Genomic DNA, 19,534 nt, shown 5'->3' on the forward strand with positions numbered 1-19,534 from the left:
TTGAAAAACAAATTCATCATAATAACAAGTGCTTTTTTATCTTTTATATGAGTACCATATTGTAATATAAAAATTAAAAAAAAATTAGTGGGTTTTTTACAAATTGTGTTTTACCGAATTGTGTTTTACAAAATTGTGTTATACAATACTATTTTTCATTGTTTTTTTTTCATTGTGTTTTTTCCATTGTGTTATTTACATTGTGTCATACAATTGTGTTTTTTATTGTGTTTTTATCATTGTGTTGTTTTTCATAGTGTATTTTTCCATTGTGTTTTTTTTCATTGTGTTTTTTCGGACTTTTTCGGCGAGGTGGTGGCGGTGGGTGACGGTTGTGGTGGCGGTGGGTGGTGGTGGTTGTAAGAGATGAGTGAATATGTAATTGGGTTTTATGTAAATGGGTTTTTGAAATTAATTTAAGTGGGTTTTGAGATTAAAGTAAGTGGGTTTTGATATTAAAGTATTAGACTAAAATACCCTCCTTCCTAGCCTTCTTAGGAAAATCAAACTTCTTATTTGAACCTAACCCTATATATATATATATATATATAACTTGACAACCATAATTAATAGATTATGTTTAAAGTTTTACTCGTGTCAAGTTTGCTAAAATCGCTCCATTTTAACTCGTTTAGTATGAAACATTAACAATCCAGATATGATTCAATTAGGAGTAATTAATATATAAAATCTAGCTTAAAAATATTTAAAAGTGTAGAAAATATTTATATAATAATATGTATATTTTAGACCACATCAGTGAACAAGAGTTGACTTTGAGATGAACTTCCATTCACATTCTTGAACTTGTTACTTTCTTTATATGCCTTTAAACGTCCAATCACATCTTCAAACGTGATTGCTTCGATGTCTTCGAGTAACTCCATCGAAGAAACATGTAAATATTTATCCGGCATAGAGTTCATGAATTTTCTTACCAAAACCTCTTCTTCAAGTATCGCTCCCAATCTTTTGTACTTTGACTGTACTCCACCCAACTTCGCTGCATAATCATCAATACTTTCTGTCTCCCCCATCTAACTCGGCTCTTAGCATTTGAACACAAGGTTTCTGAGTTCTTTCTACACCAAGATAACGAACTCTTAACGCTTCCCAAACATCTTTCGGTTCTGAATACTTGGCCATCTGAAGTGTCACGTCTTCATGTAGGGTTTGGAAGATAACACCTAAGGCCATAAACTTCTTTCTTTCTTGAATTCCTTATCAATCACATCATGCAAACCATTCGCACCCAAAATAATTTTCACACCATGATGCGTAATTGGTCGAAGTTAACTTTGGTGCTTACAAAACAAAACCATCTATTGATTCTTTCATTGTTCCTAAACTTCCTTCTTTATCACTAGTCATGACTCGATGAGCGATCTCTTTTTTTTTTTTAATTTCTTTATGATCGAGAAGTAGCTAAAAATTAAGCAATAAAGTTGCTTTCGCTCTTCCTCTCGTTCGATAAACACAAAAATGTTGTTGTAGACTATGGGTTGACTTTTTGGGTCGTACAGGACAAATAGTTGTGTTAATTGATTCACACAATATCTCAATTACATAAAAAAACTAATGTGGTGTATGGTTGGCGGCTAAAACAAACTTACTGACCTTTTTTTATTTTCGATCTCCCAAAAAAAATTGTTCTTTTAATTTTGTGTCAACGAAATAATATAAGGAACCGACCTCTTAAATTTGTGATGTAGATGAGAGGTTGTAACTTGTTACTTCTGCACAAACGATTCTTGAAACCCTTCGGAAGGAACCCTACAAACTTTTATGAACAAGCCTAAGCTCTGACACCAATTGTTGGCCCAGACGGATTAAACAATCGAATCAAACGAACAAACAAACAAACACAAGATATTGAGGTGACAATCCTCGACACTTTTCATATAACCAAACAAACATAACAAACGAACTTCACTTCACGAACATACAAGGAGAAGAAACTCCATGACACACAATAAACAATAACCTATACACCCATTTATAGATCTACTACACTTGCTCTCGAAGTCAAACCTAACTTGGAAAACAAAACAAACCTGAATTTTAAATCACTTAACAAATCTAGATTAAATCTTCACTAACCCTCACCATTCGTCATCTTCATCCTCAAGTCAATCAATCCACACCCTTATTTCAACATCTCTACTCCATGCTCTATGTTATATCTGTCAATTATGGTTGCTGGAATGGTGTGCGTGTTCTCCAACGAGCCTTTCCGATGGCACCTTAGCTGCAACAGTAGCCACAACGATTTGTAACAGCGACGATAAAGCCACAGGTTAACAGCGACGATGGTATACGAGCTAGGGTTTCACCGCTCTATGTCAATTATGGTGGCTTACGGAGGAAGTACCAGTGCTAGACGGCAAGACTAGACGAAATAGCTGTGGTTTGAACGTTGATTCTAGTAATTAAAAAGGTTTGGATAAACCTTACTTTTCCAGCGAGCTCTCCGGCAAACTTAGCAAATTCCGATGACGTTTGAAGCATAGAGAGTCATGAGAGAAGACAGAAAATAAGATGATACAGGAACGAATAAACCCGTTCATAATGTTTGACATGATGCTTTTAATGGTTGGAATCAAGATGACCAGCGAGTTTGGGGATTAAACCTTAGTCCCTTCTTTGTTTGATGTTGCTAAACTTAGCAATGGTCACCGGATAATTGAGGAAGAAAATACCCTAAATTAGGGCTTCAGTTGTGTTTATTCACCACTTATAATGAATCAGAGGTATAGTAGTAATTTCAAACCTTTTTGAACAGAAAAACTAACACCCATCTAACAGAGGGAAGCAACGTGTTCATTTTTATAACCCAAGGATTCAAGCAATTCGGGTTTTTTTTTCAAGGACTCAACATGCCTCCATTCTGAAAACATATGGACTCAAACAGTAAACTTTGAAATTATATATTTCTCCAAACCATACTTAAAGAGTATTGTATATTTTGCATTAAAAACTTGTATTTTAAGGAAATATATAAAAATAAGAATATAGGGAAGAAAGAAACCTTAAATTTCAGCATAATTAGCTCGAAACAAAGTTAGATATGATACAATTGTTACAAACATAAATTAACTGTTTAGATACATGCTATGCAAACAAAGTTACAGACATCTCCTAAGATGGTTACAGCTTACAACATGAGATATGTAGCTGAGGGGATTCGGAAACGTTTGATATGACTAAGGGCGATGTTAAGTTCATGGACGATAAACTATCCCATCTTTTATGTAGAAACATCAAGTAGTCATGTCAAATGTTAGGACAACGGTTGCACCGGTTTTTTGGAGGTTAAGGTTGCAACGCTTTTAAACTGTCATTACAAAAAAAGAAAAAAGGAACTTTGGTTAGAACTTAACACAATGGTGTTACATGATAATAATATATGGTGCATACTGCATATATTATAACTGTGTCCAGTTGAATTTATGAACCCAAACATTAGGGGAGTTTAACAGGTCATGTTCATGGGTTAGCTGATCCAACCTGACACAAAAACCAAACACGACCCGAACTCAAAACTCATGCCAGACACGTGAACTTAAATACAGCACACACATTCACTGGTTGACCCAACAAAACCCAAACTTGAAAACCATGCCCGACATGAGAACCCAAACACAACACGCATATTCACAGGTTGGCCTGAATACGACCCATTTTACCGGAAGTTTTTTACTTCTTTCCATATTAAGTTTACATTTTTACAACAAAAATACAAATTTATATTACACGGTTACATTATAATGATAAAATCTTATGTCGTTTTCCTTTTTCATTCCAAACTATGGCATAAGATATCCAACCAAATTAATTTATCATACAAAAACACATTTTAAAAATTGAAACAAAAATAAATGGATTATACGAGTCAACCTGCCGGGTTGACCAAAGACGACCCGTTTAGCTAAATGGGATGGCAGGGTCTGACCCGAAACTGGCCCGAACCCGTTTATGTCAAACCCAAACCCACAAATTTTGTGTTAGGTTCGTGCCAAGTCAAAATTCACACCCCTACCAAACATGACCCGCATATATCAACCATAACCCTCCCAAACACACCAAGTAACTCATTTATCTTTATGAGTCAAATGGGTTGACTGGTTGTAATCTAGTTGTAAAATGGGTTTAAAGGGTCATAAACCGGGTGAAAAGTTGTAATAAATGGGTTAAACGGGTCATAAAAGGTTTGGTAGTTAACCTTATAAAATATGTTTTTTAAATATCTTAACAGTAACTTCAAAAGGGTTTACAGTCAACCTGCATAATTAAAAATATGGTGAAGCTGGTCAACATGAAAACAACCTGTTTAACTAAATGAGTTAAACATGTCAACCCGCAAAGGCATGATTATTAAACCAGTTAACATGTCCTAGACTAAGATTGATTAAACCAGTTAAACAGGCCCAAATTGTCCAAAAAGCTCTGAAGTTGATAGAGTATTCAAATACTTCCAACCTCATTAACTATTATAAAATTCTAAAAAACGAATGTTCAAGTTATATGATATAACCACACCTGTTTTTGCCTGTACTTTTGGCGCATTGCTTGAAGAGTGGCTTGATTGTTAAGTTGCATATCTTGCATAGCTAGGACTGTTGTTTTCAGCTCTGAAGCCTTATATTTAGTATAATGTTCTAAAGTTGGATTCTGTAAAAAAAATAAAAAAAAATCAACATTTACAACGAACGATATGGATTAAAAACAAAATACAAAAAAAAAAGAAAGAAAAGAAAACAGACCCATGGATTTTCAGTCTGATCAAGTGTCCATTTGGCTAAGTACACAGCAGAAGCAGCAACGAGTGATGGCAGAAACTTCAAAAAACCATACTCTACTAGCGTTAAATCTGCTACATATTTTGCCAGATATTCCAGTTCTACAACAGGAGCCTCGTATGAACTTTGTGCTGCTAGAATAAATCTCCTGGAAATAAAAAAATAAAATAGGATAATACATATATTATAATATTGAGGGTTTAAATGCAAATATATAAATAAACGAGTGAAAGTGGAGTTTTACTTAAGGAACTTGTTTACGGTTGGAACAGAAAGATAGAAGCCCAACACATCAAGAACTTCACGCTCCATAACAAGTACCTGATATGATAAAAATTTGCAGGTTGGGTAAGAGGTCAAAACATGTAAAAGTTGGTAAATGTTGTAAACAGGTCGCGACGGTTTGTGAGTGAAAATACCTCTTTTTTAGTGTAGGTGCCGTCTGTGATGAAACAGAAGTCTTCAACACGTGGAGCAATGATATCTTCATACTTCCTTAAAAATTCAATAAGGAAATAGGCATATTGTTAGATTGTGTTACAAAACAATACTTTACTTGACTGCATAATAAAATGAACATAAATGAATCATCTAATTAAAAAAAAGGAAAACTTACGAGGCAATGAGCATGCAGGTGATCCCGAGCAGTTGAAGTCTTTGTTTTTCTATGTACACTTTAGAAAGATATCGATCAATAAGAGTAACGGTTAGGTGAAATGTTTCGGCTCCTAGCCTATATTCTTCACAAACCTAAACATAAGAAACAAACAAAGCTTTGTGACAATCAATACTGAAATTCTAGGACAAAACAACATGCAATGAAAAACAATAACAATTTTGAAATGTATAAAATATTGTGAAAATGAAAATTCTGAATCAATTTATGCTTTAATGCTAACCTCCACAAGCCAGTCGATAAGAATGCCACGCATTTCCTGTGTAATATCCCGCTGCACTGTTTTCATATAATTAACTGAAGGTCTCCACTTTAACTGAAGAGAAAGAGGTCCAAATAATAAGTAGACATATATAAAAAGGAGCATTTTAGTCAATAAGAAACAGAAGCGTCAAGATTTGTATCTAAACCGTTGTGGATGTTAGTGATCGGTTAATTATATGATATAACATATTACATATTTAATGTAAGAATAACTTGTAAAGGTAAATGGTATTATGTGATTTTGGAATAAATTTTACTGATTTCTTGTCTATAAAAGTTGTAAGAGAATGTGGTATTAACCTCTGCCACACGTAAGCTGTTAAATAGTTCAGAAGCATATAAGCTACACATCCGAGGATCCTTGTGCTTAGAATCAATGTCAATAACATTTTGATCATTTCCAGCTTCCACTTTGTTGGAAATCTTTGTTTCTCCTGCACAATGAAACAATAAATATCTTAACTTTAAGAATAAACATGTACATCAGTTGAAGATTCTTTAGCATCATAATAACAATATAGTACCTTTCAACAAAGAGCTTTCAAGAGCTACACTTGGTTTGCTTTCTAAATCATTCACTAACTTCAGCTGTGAAGTTATTTCTCTTAATTCCTTTATGCTCTGCTCAGTCACATCTTCTGTTTCTTTCATTTTTCCTTTACAACTCCGAGGGCCCACAAAAACAGCTGACGCCACCATGGCATTCTTTCCAACAACATTTGTTCTTAATTGCTTGCTAGTCTAGCAACAAGTAATATCAACATTTGTTCTTATTAGCATCACTAATATTTAAAGCTCAAAACATTAGCATTAGTAATAATAAAGCTCTAAACATTTGTTCTTATTATCAACATTTGCTACCTGGATTTTTATGTCATTGATGATCTTCATATTTAAATCATTAAAGGGCATGCTACTGACATCTTTGAGGACAGCCCTTCTTTTCGACTGAAAGTTAGAGCCAACATCAGTGGATTTGTTATCTGAGGACCCTCGTTTAGAGCTTGGTTGCAGAAACTGATCGAATTCATGTTTCAGCCGAGGGTGTAGTGGAGGCAAATCTCCATATATGCCCAAAGCTTTAGCCCGTGCTCTAGTGATTCGTTTGGTGGGCTCTTTAATATTAGCAGCATGTGCATTTTCTTTGTTCATGTCTGTTTGTCTTGCCATAATGATGTTAGATTGACTTGCTTTCCATGATATCCGCAGCTAAGAAAATGTGAAATCATGGCAACAATTTGTCATTTTAAAATAAAAGTTAATCAACATATTTGAGCAAGCCAATAGTTTAAATACTGTAATTAGTATACTGGCATCAAACAGTAATAATATACTTTATTGGTTTCATTATCTTGATCAATTTCTTCAAGTGAAATCTTCGGTTTCATCTAAATTTATTTTCATTAGTCAAATAAGTTAAGATTTGTACTATTGTCAAACCATTACACCTAACACTACCCTAATGATTTGGCGGTATCTCTAAAGACTCATCTGTCTGTAACACATAATAATACCATTCTATATCACAGAACAAACAAAACCTCCAAATAAACTGTTTCTTTATGTTTAATTATTTCTTTATGGCCATGCAATCACATTGTTTTCCACAAAAATCACTGTGAGATAAAATAAACCAATGCATCTGTATCTTACCTAGCACAAGCTCAATCGAAGCAAAATAATACAATTTTCAAGATTCCATGACTTAAGTGGTCAAGAGCTCAACCTTCGAACCCTTTCGAAGCATTTAATCAGCGTGTCAGATAGTTCTAAAGTTCCAAATAGAGCAAGCAGATTGAATTGTTCAATATGACTTTCCCAAAGAATAAATAAATAAAATTAAATCTGTTTACAGCATAATAAATACAAAGCTCAATTTCACACTGTTTTATCAGAATCAAACCTTCCAAGACTCCAATCAGAAAAGAACAGCAGATCTAAGGCCTCATAATTTAAAAATATACTTGCAGTTTATATTAATTGTTTACTGTTCCACAAACCATTTAAAAAACAAAACAACAAAGTCAATATAAAACAAAAATGAAATCAAAGAATTGTCAGAACCCTTGCTGCTACTTCCAGATCAATCTACAGCTATTCAAGTACATCGGATGCATAAACGCAATTGTTTTATCAATCACATTCCTACTGGAAAACTCGACTTCGAAATTCAAAATCTCGTAATAAGTTGACTTCAAGCCCTAGAAATGGTCAACGACCTTAGGTAGAAAATTTGATAAACACAAGTTACGAAATCCTGAAAGCAAAATCACAGATCTGTGCAAACATAAACAATGTAACACAAACATAACAAATCAATGAGGAAAACCAATAATTGGGTTGAGCGGGTTAAAACCAAGATCCAATTGCCTTTAAAAAATCCGATTGATTTTTACAACCAAGATCTGTTTACAGCATAATAAATACAAAGTTCAATTTCAAACTGTTTTATCAGAATCAAACCTTCCAAAACTCCATTTACAAAAGAACAACAGATCAGAAGCCTCATATATTAAAAACATACTTGCAATTTAAGTAAATTATTTACTGTACCACAAATCATTTAAAAACACAAAACAACAAAGTCAATATAAAACAAAAAAGAAAAGTCAATATAAGTAAATTATTAACTACTTCCAGATCAATCTGCAGCGATACAAGTACATCTGCATATGGAACACCAGATGCATAAACACAAGTGTTTTACCAGTTTCATTCCTACTAGAAAATTCGGCTTCGAGATTCAAAATCTCGTATAATTCAACTTCAACGAACATGAAGGCAAATTCACAGATCTGTGCAGGCGATTCATTTAAAAACAATTACACAAAATGCAATAAGTAAAATAAATTCGAATCACATGTGAATTTTGAAACGCCAATTCGAAGCTGAAAACAATATTTAAAAAAAAATGTCAATATAATAATTAAAAAATATTTACTTCCAGATCAGCTATACAAGTACATCAGCATAAACACATTTCATTCCTACTACAAAACTCGACTTGGATATTTGAAAACTAGTAATAATTGAACTTCAAACCCTAGATATGGTCAACGACGTTAGTTTACAAAAACACAAATTACGAAATCCTGAAGGCAAATTGACAGATCTGTGTAACGGATTCAATTCAGAACAATAACACAATGTAATTACTAAAATCAGTTGGAAAAAGACGAGTTTAAAAACGAAATTCGAAGCTGAATTGTGTGTATGTGAGGGAGAGAAATGTGTGTGAGAGTGAGCTTACAGTGCAATTGAGAGCTCCGGATCTAAATCAGTAATGGAGGTGTGGATAAGCAGAGCTCATTTGAATTGCATTATACATAATAGACTAGTGAGAGTGAGTGTAGTGTGTTGTATATGTAGGGGTGGGGTCATAAGACTACAGTTTAAACTTCCAAAAATCTTATACTATTTATTATTCACATAACTACTCCCTTCATTATTGTGTCATTTACAATTTTGTTCTATAATAAAAAAATCATATTGCCAAATTTATCAGCAATGTTTGTTGATTGTTTATTGGATTACATCGAAATAGAAGGCAAGCAGGCAACAAGCTTCTATAATTAGTTTGGTGGTTTTCTTTATGTGAATTTGCAAATCTACTTTTTATCTTTACTAAAGGCTGTGTGTTGTGAACACCATGCCCCCTCAAGCATTCTATGTGCCATAGAGGCCAAGCGTCATGTGCATAACAATGCCAACGCAAACATTCAACTGGGTCCACACACTAGTAACCTATCAGAAATTATTATTTTATTGTTTTTTCGTTTCTTTTAAACAGTTTAATCATTATTTTAATGGGGTAGTGGCTAATTAACCCACAACGCTTAAATTAACGAGAACGCTAGTTTTCTATGTGACAGTCACATGGCATGATAACTAGTTTTTGTTAGTTATTCCACAACATACAATCTATTGTCATCCTTTTGATTAAAAGAATAAGATTACTAGTTTCCATGGTCCGATTTCCTTGCTCACCTTTTTTTTCCTTCCCACGCCGTCAGTGACATCTATATCTATGTTGCTTTGATATAACGAACTGCTTTCAAAATCCATCGATAGCATCTCTAGTCTCCTCTCATAATCGTTTGCCCGAAAACCCTTGCTCATAGAAAGCTGATTTTGTAATTTAAAATGGGTTTTAATTGCAATTTGGGGTTTGACCCGACCATTTAAATACCAACCTAAACCCACTTGCAATAAGGACCGAACATATTTGACAACAACTGCAATGAACCACGGTTCAATTATTCTCACCATTTGGTTACGACACCTCTTTGATAATTGGCAAAAATAACTTATACAAGTCGTGGTTTCAAACCACAGTCACCCCAAAAGCTATACGATTTTCTAAAGCACCTCTTAAAACACACAATTTTTGAAAAAATTCACCGGGAGTTTTCGAAAGAGAGAGTTTCCGCCTTTTATGTTGGAATATTCCATATGCAAGTGTTCTTTGTTGTCAAATAATACACTTTATATTAATACATCTGTAAAATACCTATTTCGAAGAGAATTTTAAAGACTGAATATTCAAGAAAAAGTTCTAAAATATTGTAGCAATACAGGTTACAAACACAAGAATCATAAGTCCTAACATTTTTTTCCAGCAGTATGGAAAATTCAAACTCTTAAAATATTTTATTAAGTGATCAAGGCATCCAAATTTAACCAACAAAAGGCTAGGTCGTCATTCTTCACATATTTTTAATGCCTAAAAAATAAGCAGGCTTTATTTGACCAATCTGCAAACAGAAAGCATACATCCATAGTTAGATCATTTAGCAACAATGAACATAGACCGGGACCGTATGCAACCAATAATCCAAACTAATAACATATTTTGACTGTTTTCTTGGCCTATTCAGTTAGCATTTAGGAACCGCCAAATTCCTTCATTGTGTAATGTTCATCACGCAGTAAGACGTTTATTCTCGGACACAAATGTAAGAAAAATGATTAGGAAAGAACTGAGACCGCCTTAATTCCTCAGATAATTTAAGAGCCTTAGATTTCAACACATGCTATAACAAGAGTATAGGTACCAAACAGTTACAATTATTAACCGATTTGAGCTCAACCCATAATTGCATATACAAACGACTTGCTGCTGAATTCTAATGCCACTTAAAGAAATTAGTTCGCCTAGCCAGTGGATAATGCTAAGAACATGGTTTAAAGCGGATCTTTGATTATCCCACACGATAACTATGGCTTGCAACCTCTTAGTTATGTAGCTTGGAACTTTAAAAGGCTCACCATGCAGTTTAGGGGAACAAGTTAGGTGTAACACCCCAACCAAAGGCGGATTATACATCGGGGCGCCACATATTGTTTCATTACTCGTGACACTATTGGGTGTCAATATTTAATAAATACATTCATTCGCGCACGCGCAGAGTAAACATAAGATAACATAAATCATCATAAATCAATATATTATAAATCATAATATTCGAACAGCAATAACTTGTCTTGATACATTTTAATCTAGGTCCAAAATAAAGAAAACTTCCTACGTGTCCACAAGCTCCAAAACAGCTACTGCAAACCTGAACATGTGTTAAAATAAACGTCAAACACTTGCGTGTTGGTGAGAAATCAAGTTTAATACAATACATAGATAACAATAAATCTGCGCGCAACATGTGTATGTCTGGTTTTCAACAAGGGTGTAATCTGATCGGGACCAACTCTAAGATTCATAGACTGCCAGTGCTCACAATTGAGCTCACAAACAAGAAAGACTGTGCAAGTGTAAACAAAAGAGAAAATCATAAACGATAGTTCTCCCGTGTTCATCTAATGGTACCATGAGAACTGCGGAATAGACCGACAAGACGGTTAATGATCCACACATACAAATAAACAGCCAAGTCTACGTCCTCAACACATGGGATACTGCGCGACTAAAGTTCATAAACAGATTAAGACTCTAAGTTTGTACGAACACATGAACATCCCAAAACATTAAAATAAAAAGGGATTAGGTACGAGATTACTCACTTGATAAACGATGCGGTGTAAGATAAAGCAAGAACCAACTTTAAACAAGCACAAGTTAACCTATAATTAAAGATTATTGTTTTAACGATTGGTTTTAAGTCTTGAATATAAGTTAGCATAATTAATAAGTAAGTTATTATATATAATATATATTACCGGAAAAGCAGGGCAGAACAGGAAGGAAGACGGAGGCAATGAGAGAGGAGACGGCAGAGGAAGAACAACGGCAAGGAGCAAGAGAGGACAGGAGAGATTAAGTGTTTTGTGTGTGTAGTGTTAGGAAAAAATAACATTATTATTTATAGAGAAACCCTAGGGAACACAATCCCTAGAAAAAGGGGAAAAGATCTCAAAAAGCAAAAGATTCCAAAAGCAAAAGATATCAAAAGATATGGCAGCTGCAGGGGGCAAGATAAAGCTGACAGGGAACAGTAAACAGGCGTGGGCGGGTCAGATAAAGGTACTGGTCAGGCATGGAAAAAGCAGATCTTCAAAAGATAATGTCAGTCACTTTTTCTGTCAACCAATGGGGTTGGTGCGCATGCTGCGCCAAAAGTGGCTTTTCAGACATAAGACAGGTTAGGTCAACAGCACAAAAGATAAGACAACACAAAAGCAAACAGGCTGGATAAAACAGAAGAAAAGATAAGTCTAGCGCGAGAAAGCTGCGCGCGAGAAGGCTAAGGCGCGCCGCGGGAAGAATCACATTTCTTAGCGCGCCGCGGGAAGAATCACATTTCTTAGCGCGCCGCGGGAGGAATTACAATTCCTAGCGCGCCGCGGGAAGAACTATAATTCTTCGCGCGTCGAGGGATGAACTACGATTCTTAGCGCGCTGCGAGAAGAACTACAAATCCTTAGCGCGTCGCGGGAAGAACTACCGTTCTTAGCGCGCTGCGAGAAGAATTTCAATTCTTAGCGCGCTGCGAGAAGAGTTCGTCTCGCGTATCGCTGGAACAGATGGTCTTCACGCAGGCTTCCTTGCAAGGAGTCTGGCGCGTGGAGCTGCGCAGACAACCTTAGGTTGGAAGGAACAAAGGACAAGCAAAGAGTTAGAAGAAAAAGAGGGAAACAAGGCTTAAGGGCGGGACGGCGACAAGAGGGATCAGAAGGCGGAAAGAGAGAAGAAGAGGGACGGGACGGCGGAAAGAAAGAGAGAGAAAGAGGCGGGAAGGAAAATATATTATTATTATTTAAAGTAAAATATAAGTATAAATAAATATTAAATCATAAAAGAAAAAGATCGGATCAGAGAAACGGGTACCTGGGTCGGGTCGGATCGGGGCAGATGTCACAGTCTCCCCTACTTTAAGAAATTTCGTCCCGAAATTTATCTCGAAGTAGGTTGCGCAGAGAACAAGTGCGGGTACTTGATCTTCATTTGATCTGCCCTTTCCCATGTAAACTCGGCTCCGCGCTTGGACTCCCAGCGAACTTTCACGATGGGGATGCGACTGCTCTTGGTTTGCTTAACCTCGCGATCCATAATCTCAACAGGCTTCTCAACGAAATGCATAGATTCATCAACTTGAACTTCATCAAGTGGAATGTGAAGGTTCTCGTCAGCTAAACATTTCTTGAGATTGGATACATGGAACGTTGGATGCACATTACCGAGCGCGGGCGGCAGGTCAAGTCTGTAGGCAACTTTTCCTACACGCGCGAGAATCTTAAATGGTCCAACATATCGAGGAGCAAGCTTACCTTTCTTCCCAAAGCGGACAACACCCTTCCAAGGCGACACTTTGAGGAGAACAAGATCACCAACTTGAAATTCGAGAGGCTTTCGCCTGCGATCTGCGTAACTCTTCTGTCGGCTTCTAGCAGTCAGCAGATGATCACGGATCTTGGCGATTTTATCGGTTGTCTCTTGAACAAGTTCGGGTCCTGCGATTTGAGTTTCACCCACTTCGCTCCAACAAATCGGGGAGCGGCACTTACGACCGTAAAGTGCTTCAAATGGGGCCATACCGATACTGGAATGATAGCTGTTATTATAAGAGAACTCAATCAAAGGCAGGTGTGAATCCCAATTACCTCCAAAATCAAGAACACAAGATCGGAGCATATCCTCAAGAGTTTGAATAGTTCGCTCAGACTGACCGTCAGTCTGAGGATGATATGCAGTACTCATGTCCAAGCGAGTTCCTAGCGCAGATTGGAGAGATTTCCAAAAGCGGGATATAAAACGGCCATCGCGATCGGATATGATGCTCAAAGGAGTACCATGACGGCAGACAATCTCTTTGACATAAAGCTGCGCGAGCTGCTCAACACGGTAGTTTTCACGAATGGGCAGAAAGTGAGCAGACTTAGTCAAACGATCCACTATTACCCAAATGCTATCATGTTTGCTTGTTGTCAAAGGTAACTTGGTAATAAAGTCCATCGCTATACTTTCCCATTTCCACGTAGGAATTTCTGGTTGTTCGAGCAAACCAGATGGGCGTTGGTGTTCAGCTTTTACCTTAGAACAAGTCAGGCATTTAGCTACGAACACAGCGATATCCTTTTTCATGCCGGGCCACCAATAAGTAATGCGCAAATCCTTGTACATCTTATCAGCGCCAGGATGAATAGAATACCGAGATTTGTGCGCTTCACTCAGGATATCAGCGCGAAGATTCTCATCAAAGGGAATCCAGATGCGATTGAGATAGCAGAGAACTCCACTAAGATTAGGGACAAAGTGCGCTTCCGCGCCACACGCTAACTCGGCGCGAAGGTTACCATTACTGATGGAAGCGCGCTGCGCGTCACGAATGCGCGATTCAAGGTTGCTTTGGATCGGCGCGAAGTGAAGCTGCGTGCGCGACAAGATACAGTTAAGCTGGCAGGGTTTTCGGCTGAGCGCATCGGCTACCACATTAGCCTTACCAGGATGATACCGGATCTCACAATCGTAATCGCTGATGAGTTCGTTCCATCGGCGTTGTCTCATGTTAAGTTCCTTCTGATCAAAGATATGCTGAAGGCTTTTATGGTCAGTGTAAAGGATACACTTAGTACCATAAAGGTAGTGTCTCCAGATCTTCAAGGCAAAAACAACTGCGCCTAGTTCGAGGTCGTGAGTCGTATAATTCTTCTCGTGAACCTTAAGTTGCCTTGATGCGTAAGCGATAACCTTGCCTCGTTGCATAAGAACACAACCGAGACCTTGGTTGGATGCATCGCAATACACGACAAAATCTTCATTACCCTCAGGTAGCGCGAGGACAGGAGCTTCACACAACAAACGCTTGAGCGTTAGAAAGGCTTCTTCTTGCTTCGAGCCCCAAATATACGGTTTACCTTTGTGCGTTAGAGCTGTTAAAGGCAAAGCGATCTTCGAGAAGTTCGAAATGAAGCGCCGGTAATAACCAGCTAAGCCCAGAAAGGAACGGATCTCAGAAGGAGTGGTCGGCGTAATCCAGTCTTGATTGCTTCAATTTTGGATGGGTCGACATGAATACCCATCTTGTTCACAACATGGCCAAGAAACTGTACTTCATCAGACCAGAATTCACACTTGGAGAGCTTGGCAAAGAGCTGCTCGGTTCGAAGCTTTTGCAATACCAATCGAAGATGTTGCTCATGCTCGGCCTTGGTCTTAGAATAAATCAGAACGTCATCGATAAACACAATCACGAATTTATCCAAGAAAGGCCTACACACCAGATTCATTAGATCCATGAAAACGGCGGGTGCGTTGGTTAAACCGAAGGACATGACCAAGAATTCAAAATGGCCATAACGAGTTCGAAAAGCAGTCTTCGGAACATCTTCATCGCGGATGCGCAACTGGTGATAGCCAGAGCGGAGATCAATCTTCGAGAAACAAGAGGCACCTTGGAGTTGATCAAAGAGGTCTTCAATACGCGGTAAGGGATACCGATTCTTAATGGTGAGTTTGTTCAACTCGCGGTAATCAATACACATGCGAAACGATCCATCTTTCTTTTTAACGAACAACACCGGAGCACCCCAGGGCGAAGAGCTAGGGCGAATGAATCCTTTAGCAGTCAACTCTTGAAGTTGGCTTGCCAATTCTTGCATCTCAGCGGGCGCAAGACGGTAAGGAGATTTAGCTACGGGGGAAGCACCAGGGACAAGATCAATACGGAACTCGACTTCACGAGCGGGAGGGATACCAGGAAGATCATCAGGAAAAACTTCAGGGAAATCACGCACAACAGGGATATCGCGAAGCTTCTTCTTTTCTTCAGCAGGTTTAACCACATGAGCTAAAAATGCAATACACCTTTTCCGCATGAGCCTTCGGGCTTCGGCGCAAGACATAAGTTTAAGACCGCGGGAGGGTTTTTCGCCGTAAATATGAAGATCACCATTTTCTCGAGGTATGCGAATCATCTTCTTGGCGCAAATAACTTCGGCGCGATTATGCGTAAGCCAGTCCATACCAATGATAACATCGAAGCTTCCAAGAGGCATGGGGATGAGGTCGATCAGAAAATCGTTTTCGTTAAGGTTAAGCGTGCAATCTTTAATCACTGAGTTAATTAAAACAGTTTTGCCATTAGCCAATTCAACTGAAAAATTTTCTTTTAAATCGTTGCGCGGTCGCGCAAGCTTCTGCTCAAACGCGCGAGAAATAAAACTTCTATCGGCGCCAGTATCAAAAAGTACAGAAGCATAAAATCCGTTAAGCAAAAATGTACCATTAACTACGTCATTATTCGCTTGCGCTTGGTGCGCGGTTATGTTAAAAGCTCGTCCGCGTGTCACTTGGTTCGAAATCTGGTTCACCGGATTCGCTTGCGTAATCTGAACTTGTAGTATCAGGCACGCGTTCCGGAAATGACTGGGATCACCGCAGTTAAAGCACGACCTGGGTCGTGGGTTTTGGTAGGTTGGTTGAGGGTTCTGCGGGTAGACTGGTGGTGTTGGCGCAATTGGATTGGCGGGAAGGACTCTACAGTTTTCTGCAAGGTGACCAGCGCGGCCACATCGGTTACAAAGTTGACATGGGACTTGAGGTGGGTGGTGGAGTCTACAGGTTGGGCAAAAGGGGTGGTTTCCTGTGTAAGGTTTCTTAGTTGGCGGGGCAGGGAGTGCGGGATTGGTTAAGGCATAGTTATGGACTACAGGAGGTGTTGGGTAGGTTGTCAGTGGGTTAGGCGTGTAAACTGGAGGTTGGTAGATGGGTTGCTGGACAATGGGCGGGTTGGTAAGCGCATAGGCCTTGCGCCTGCGCTTGAGGTTGTTACGGTTTGAGGGTTCTGGTTTGGTTTCTGTTGGTTCAGGAACAGTCTTGGTGGGTTTGGCCTTTTCTGTTCCCCGCAGGAACAGGGTTCCTGCTCTGACATGGTTGTCGCTGAGCACAGCGGCCAATTCGATAGCGTCAGAGAGGGTTACTGGGTTTCTGGCCCATACAGAATCTTGAATTTCCATGGGGAGACCCCCAAGGAATTTCTCGATGGCTCGGCGAGAAGGGGTAACAAGGTGAGGGACAAGCAGGCTTAGTTCATGGAAGCGCGTCGCGTACTCGCGCGCTTCACCGCTATATTGCTTAAGATTCCAAAATTCTTCCTCCAGGCGCTTAACTTCGTTGGGAGGGCAGAATTCTCGCGTCAGAATTTCCTTGAATTCCTCCCATGTCATGCTAGAAGCAGCTTCTGCGCCACGCGCATGAGCTACTCCATTCCACCATGTAAGCGCTCTAGATTCCAGGACACTGGAAGCATATAGGGTTCGTCTGTCTGAGGGGCATTGGGTGTGGAGGAAAGTGTTTTCTATTTTCTCAAGCCACTGGAGCATCACGGTGGCTCCTTCAAGGCCTGTGAACTTTGGAGGGTTACCCGCATTAAAGGACTTAATATTGTAACCGGAGGTATTGTTTTGGCTCAAAGCTTGGGCTATTGCGGCGGCCATTTCCTGGGAACGTTGCAGCGAACGTCTGCGCGCGGCTTCTTTCTTCTTGAGATGGCGAGCTGATAGTGGAGGCATTCTATAAAAGTTTTAATTTTAGTTAATATCTTGGTTTTAGCGCAAAGTATGTCATCGTAAAGCTTGTTTCGCGAAGTTAGTTACTGTCAAAAGTTAAAGTAAAATAAATGACCCTAAATGCAGACTTTAATAAAGGTAACAAATTCGAATCAAGAATCGACAATTCATGTATCACCATGACTTTCCGAATTCCCAATTTAAAATATACGAGCAACGAGTATTGGAGATTGACGATTCATGTATCACCATGACTTTTCAATCTTCAATATAAAATATACAAGAAAATGAGTATTGGAGGTTGACAATTCATGTATCACCATGACTATTCAATCTTCAATATAAAATATACAAGAAAATGAGTATTGGAGGTTGACAATTCATGTATCACCATGACTTTTCAAGTCTCCAACCTCAGAACATAATCGTAAATGGAAATTGAAAATCAACTATTCATGTATCACCATGACTTTTCGGATTTTCAAATCCAACGAACGAATATGTAAGTAAAATCAATAAAAATCGAAATTCAACAAAAATCGAAATATCGCGGAATAAAACATAAAATCATATACTGCGCAAGCGCGAGCATATTCATAAATAACGAGTAATTAACAATAAGCGCGCAAACATGAGATTTCTCTCATGCGCGAGAAGGGACTCTTAGGTATTCTAGGCCGTTACGTCTAACCACATATCCTAAAGTCAACGAGCTCTGATACCAATCTGTAACACCCCAACCAAAGGCGGATTATACATCGGGGCGCCACATATTGTTTCATTACTCGTGACACTATTGGGTGTCAATATTTAATAAATACATTCATTCGCGCACGCGCAGAGTAAACATAAGATAACATAAATCATCATAAATCAATATATTATAAATCATAATATTCGAACAGCAATAACTTGTCTTGATACATTTTAATCTAGGTCCAAAATAAAGAAAACTTCCTACGTGTCCACAAGCTCCAAAACAGCTACTGCAAACCTGAACATGTGTTAAAATAAACGTCAAACACTTGCGTGTTGGTGAGAAATCAAGTTTAATACAATACATAGATAACAATAAATCTGCGCGCAACATGTGTATGTCTGGTTTTCAACAAGGGTGTAATCTGATCGGGACCAACTCTAAGATTCATAGACTGCCAGTGCTCACAATTGAGCTCACAAACAAGAAAGACTGTGCAAGTGTAAACAAAAGAGAAAATCATAAACGATAGTTCTCCCGTGTTCATCTAATGGTACCATGAGAACTGCGGAATAGACCGACAAGACGGTTAATGATCCACACATACAAATAAACAGCCAAGTCTACGTCCTCAACACATGGGATACTGCGCGACTAAAGTTCATAAACAGATTAAGACTCTAAGTTTGTACGAACACATGAACATCCCAAAACATTAAAATAAAAAGGGATTAGGTACGAGATTACTCACTTGATAAACGATGCGGTGTAAGATAAAGCAAGAACCAACTTTAAACAAGCACAAGTTAACCTATAATTAAAGATTATTGTTTTAACGATTGGTTTTAAGTCTTGAATATAAGTTAGCATAATTAATAAGTAAGTTATTATATATAATATATATTACCGGAAAAGCAGGGCAGAACAGGAAGGAAGACGGAGGCAATGAGAGAGGAGACGGCAGAGGAAGAACAACGGCAAGGAGCAAGAGAGGACAGGAGAGATTAAGTGTTTTGTGTGTGTAGTGTTAGGAAAAAATAACATTATTATTTATAGAGAAACCCTAGGGAACACAATCCCTAGAAAAAGGGGAAAAGATCTCAAAAAGCAAAAGATTCCAAAAGCAAAAGATATCAAAAG

The 19,534-nt window shown here is 38.1% G+C and overlaps 1 protein-coding gene across 3 annotated transcripts; it reads right to left on the minus strand.

Moving 5' to 3' along the window:
• Positions 1-3,043: 3,043 nt before the first annotated feature.
• LOC143536586 (cyclin-A2-1-like) lies at positions 3,044-6,953 on the minus strand. Of its 3 annotated transcripts, XR_013135910.1 has the most exons (11): positions 6,601-6,953; positions 6,264-6,480; positions 6,040-6,173; positions 5,699-5,791; positions 5,416-5,549; positions 5,219-5,294; positions 5,044-5,120; positions 4,764-4,947; positions 4,540-4,671; positions 3,205-3,334; positions 3,044-3,174 (listed from the first exon to the last, which is right to left on the minus strand). XR_013135910.1 is itself a non-coding variant. In XM_077030535.1 (10 exons), exons 1-10 carry the CDS (start codon positions 6,907-6,909, stop codon positions 3,281-3,283), a joined length of 1,407 nt encoding a protein of 468 aa, XP_076886650.1. In that variant the 5' UTR covers positions 6,910-6,953; the 3' UTR covers positions 3,044-3,280. The 3 variants fall into 3 exon arrangements, 2 of the variants coding, with proteins under 2 accessions (XP_076886650.1, XP_076886649.1); XM_077030535.1 differs by having other exon boundaries at positions 3,044-3,334; positions 6,040-6,170; XM_077030534.1 differs by having other exon boundaries at positions 3,044-3,334.
• Positions 6,954-19,534: the final 12,581 nt, after the last annotated feature.

This window comes from Bidens hawaiensis, unplaced genomic scaffold (genome assembly GCF_021521415.1).
Source record: "Bidens hawaiensis isolate Kalapana, Puna unplaced genomic scaffold, B.hawaiensis_p1.1 tig00010817_1, whole genome shotgun sequence".
Classification (NCBI taxonomy): Eukaryota; Viridiplantae; Streptophyta; class Magnoliopsida; order Asterales; family Asteraceae; genus Bidens; species Bidens hawaiensis.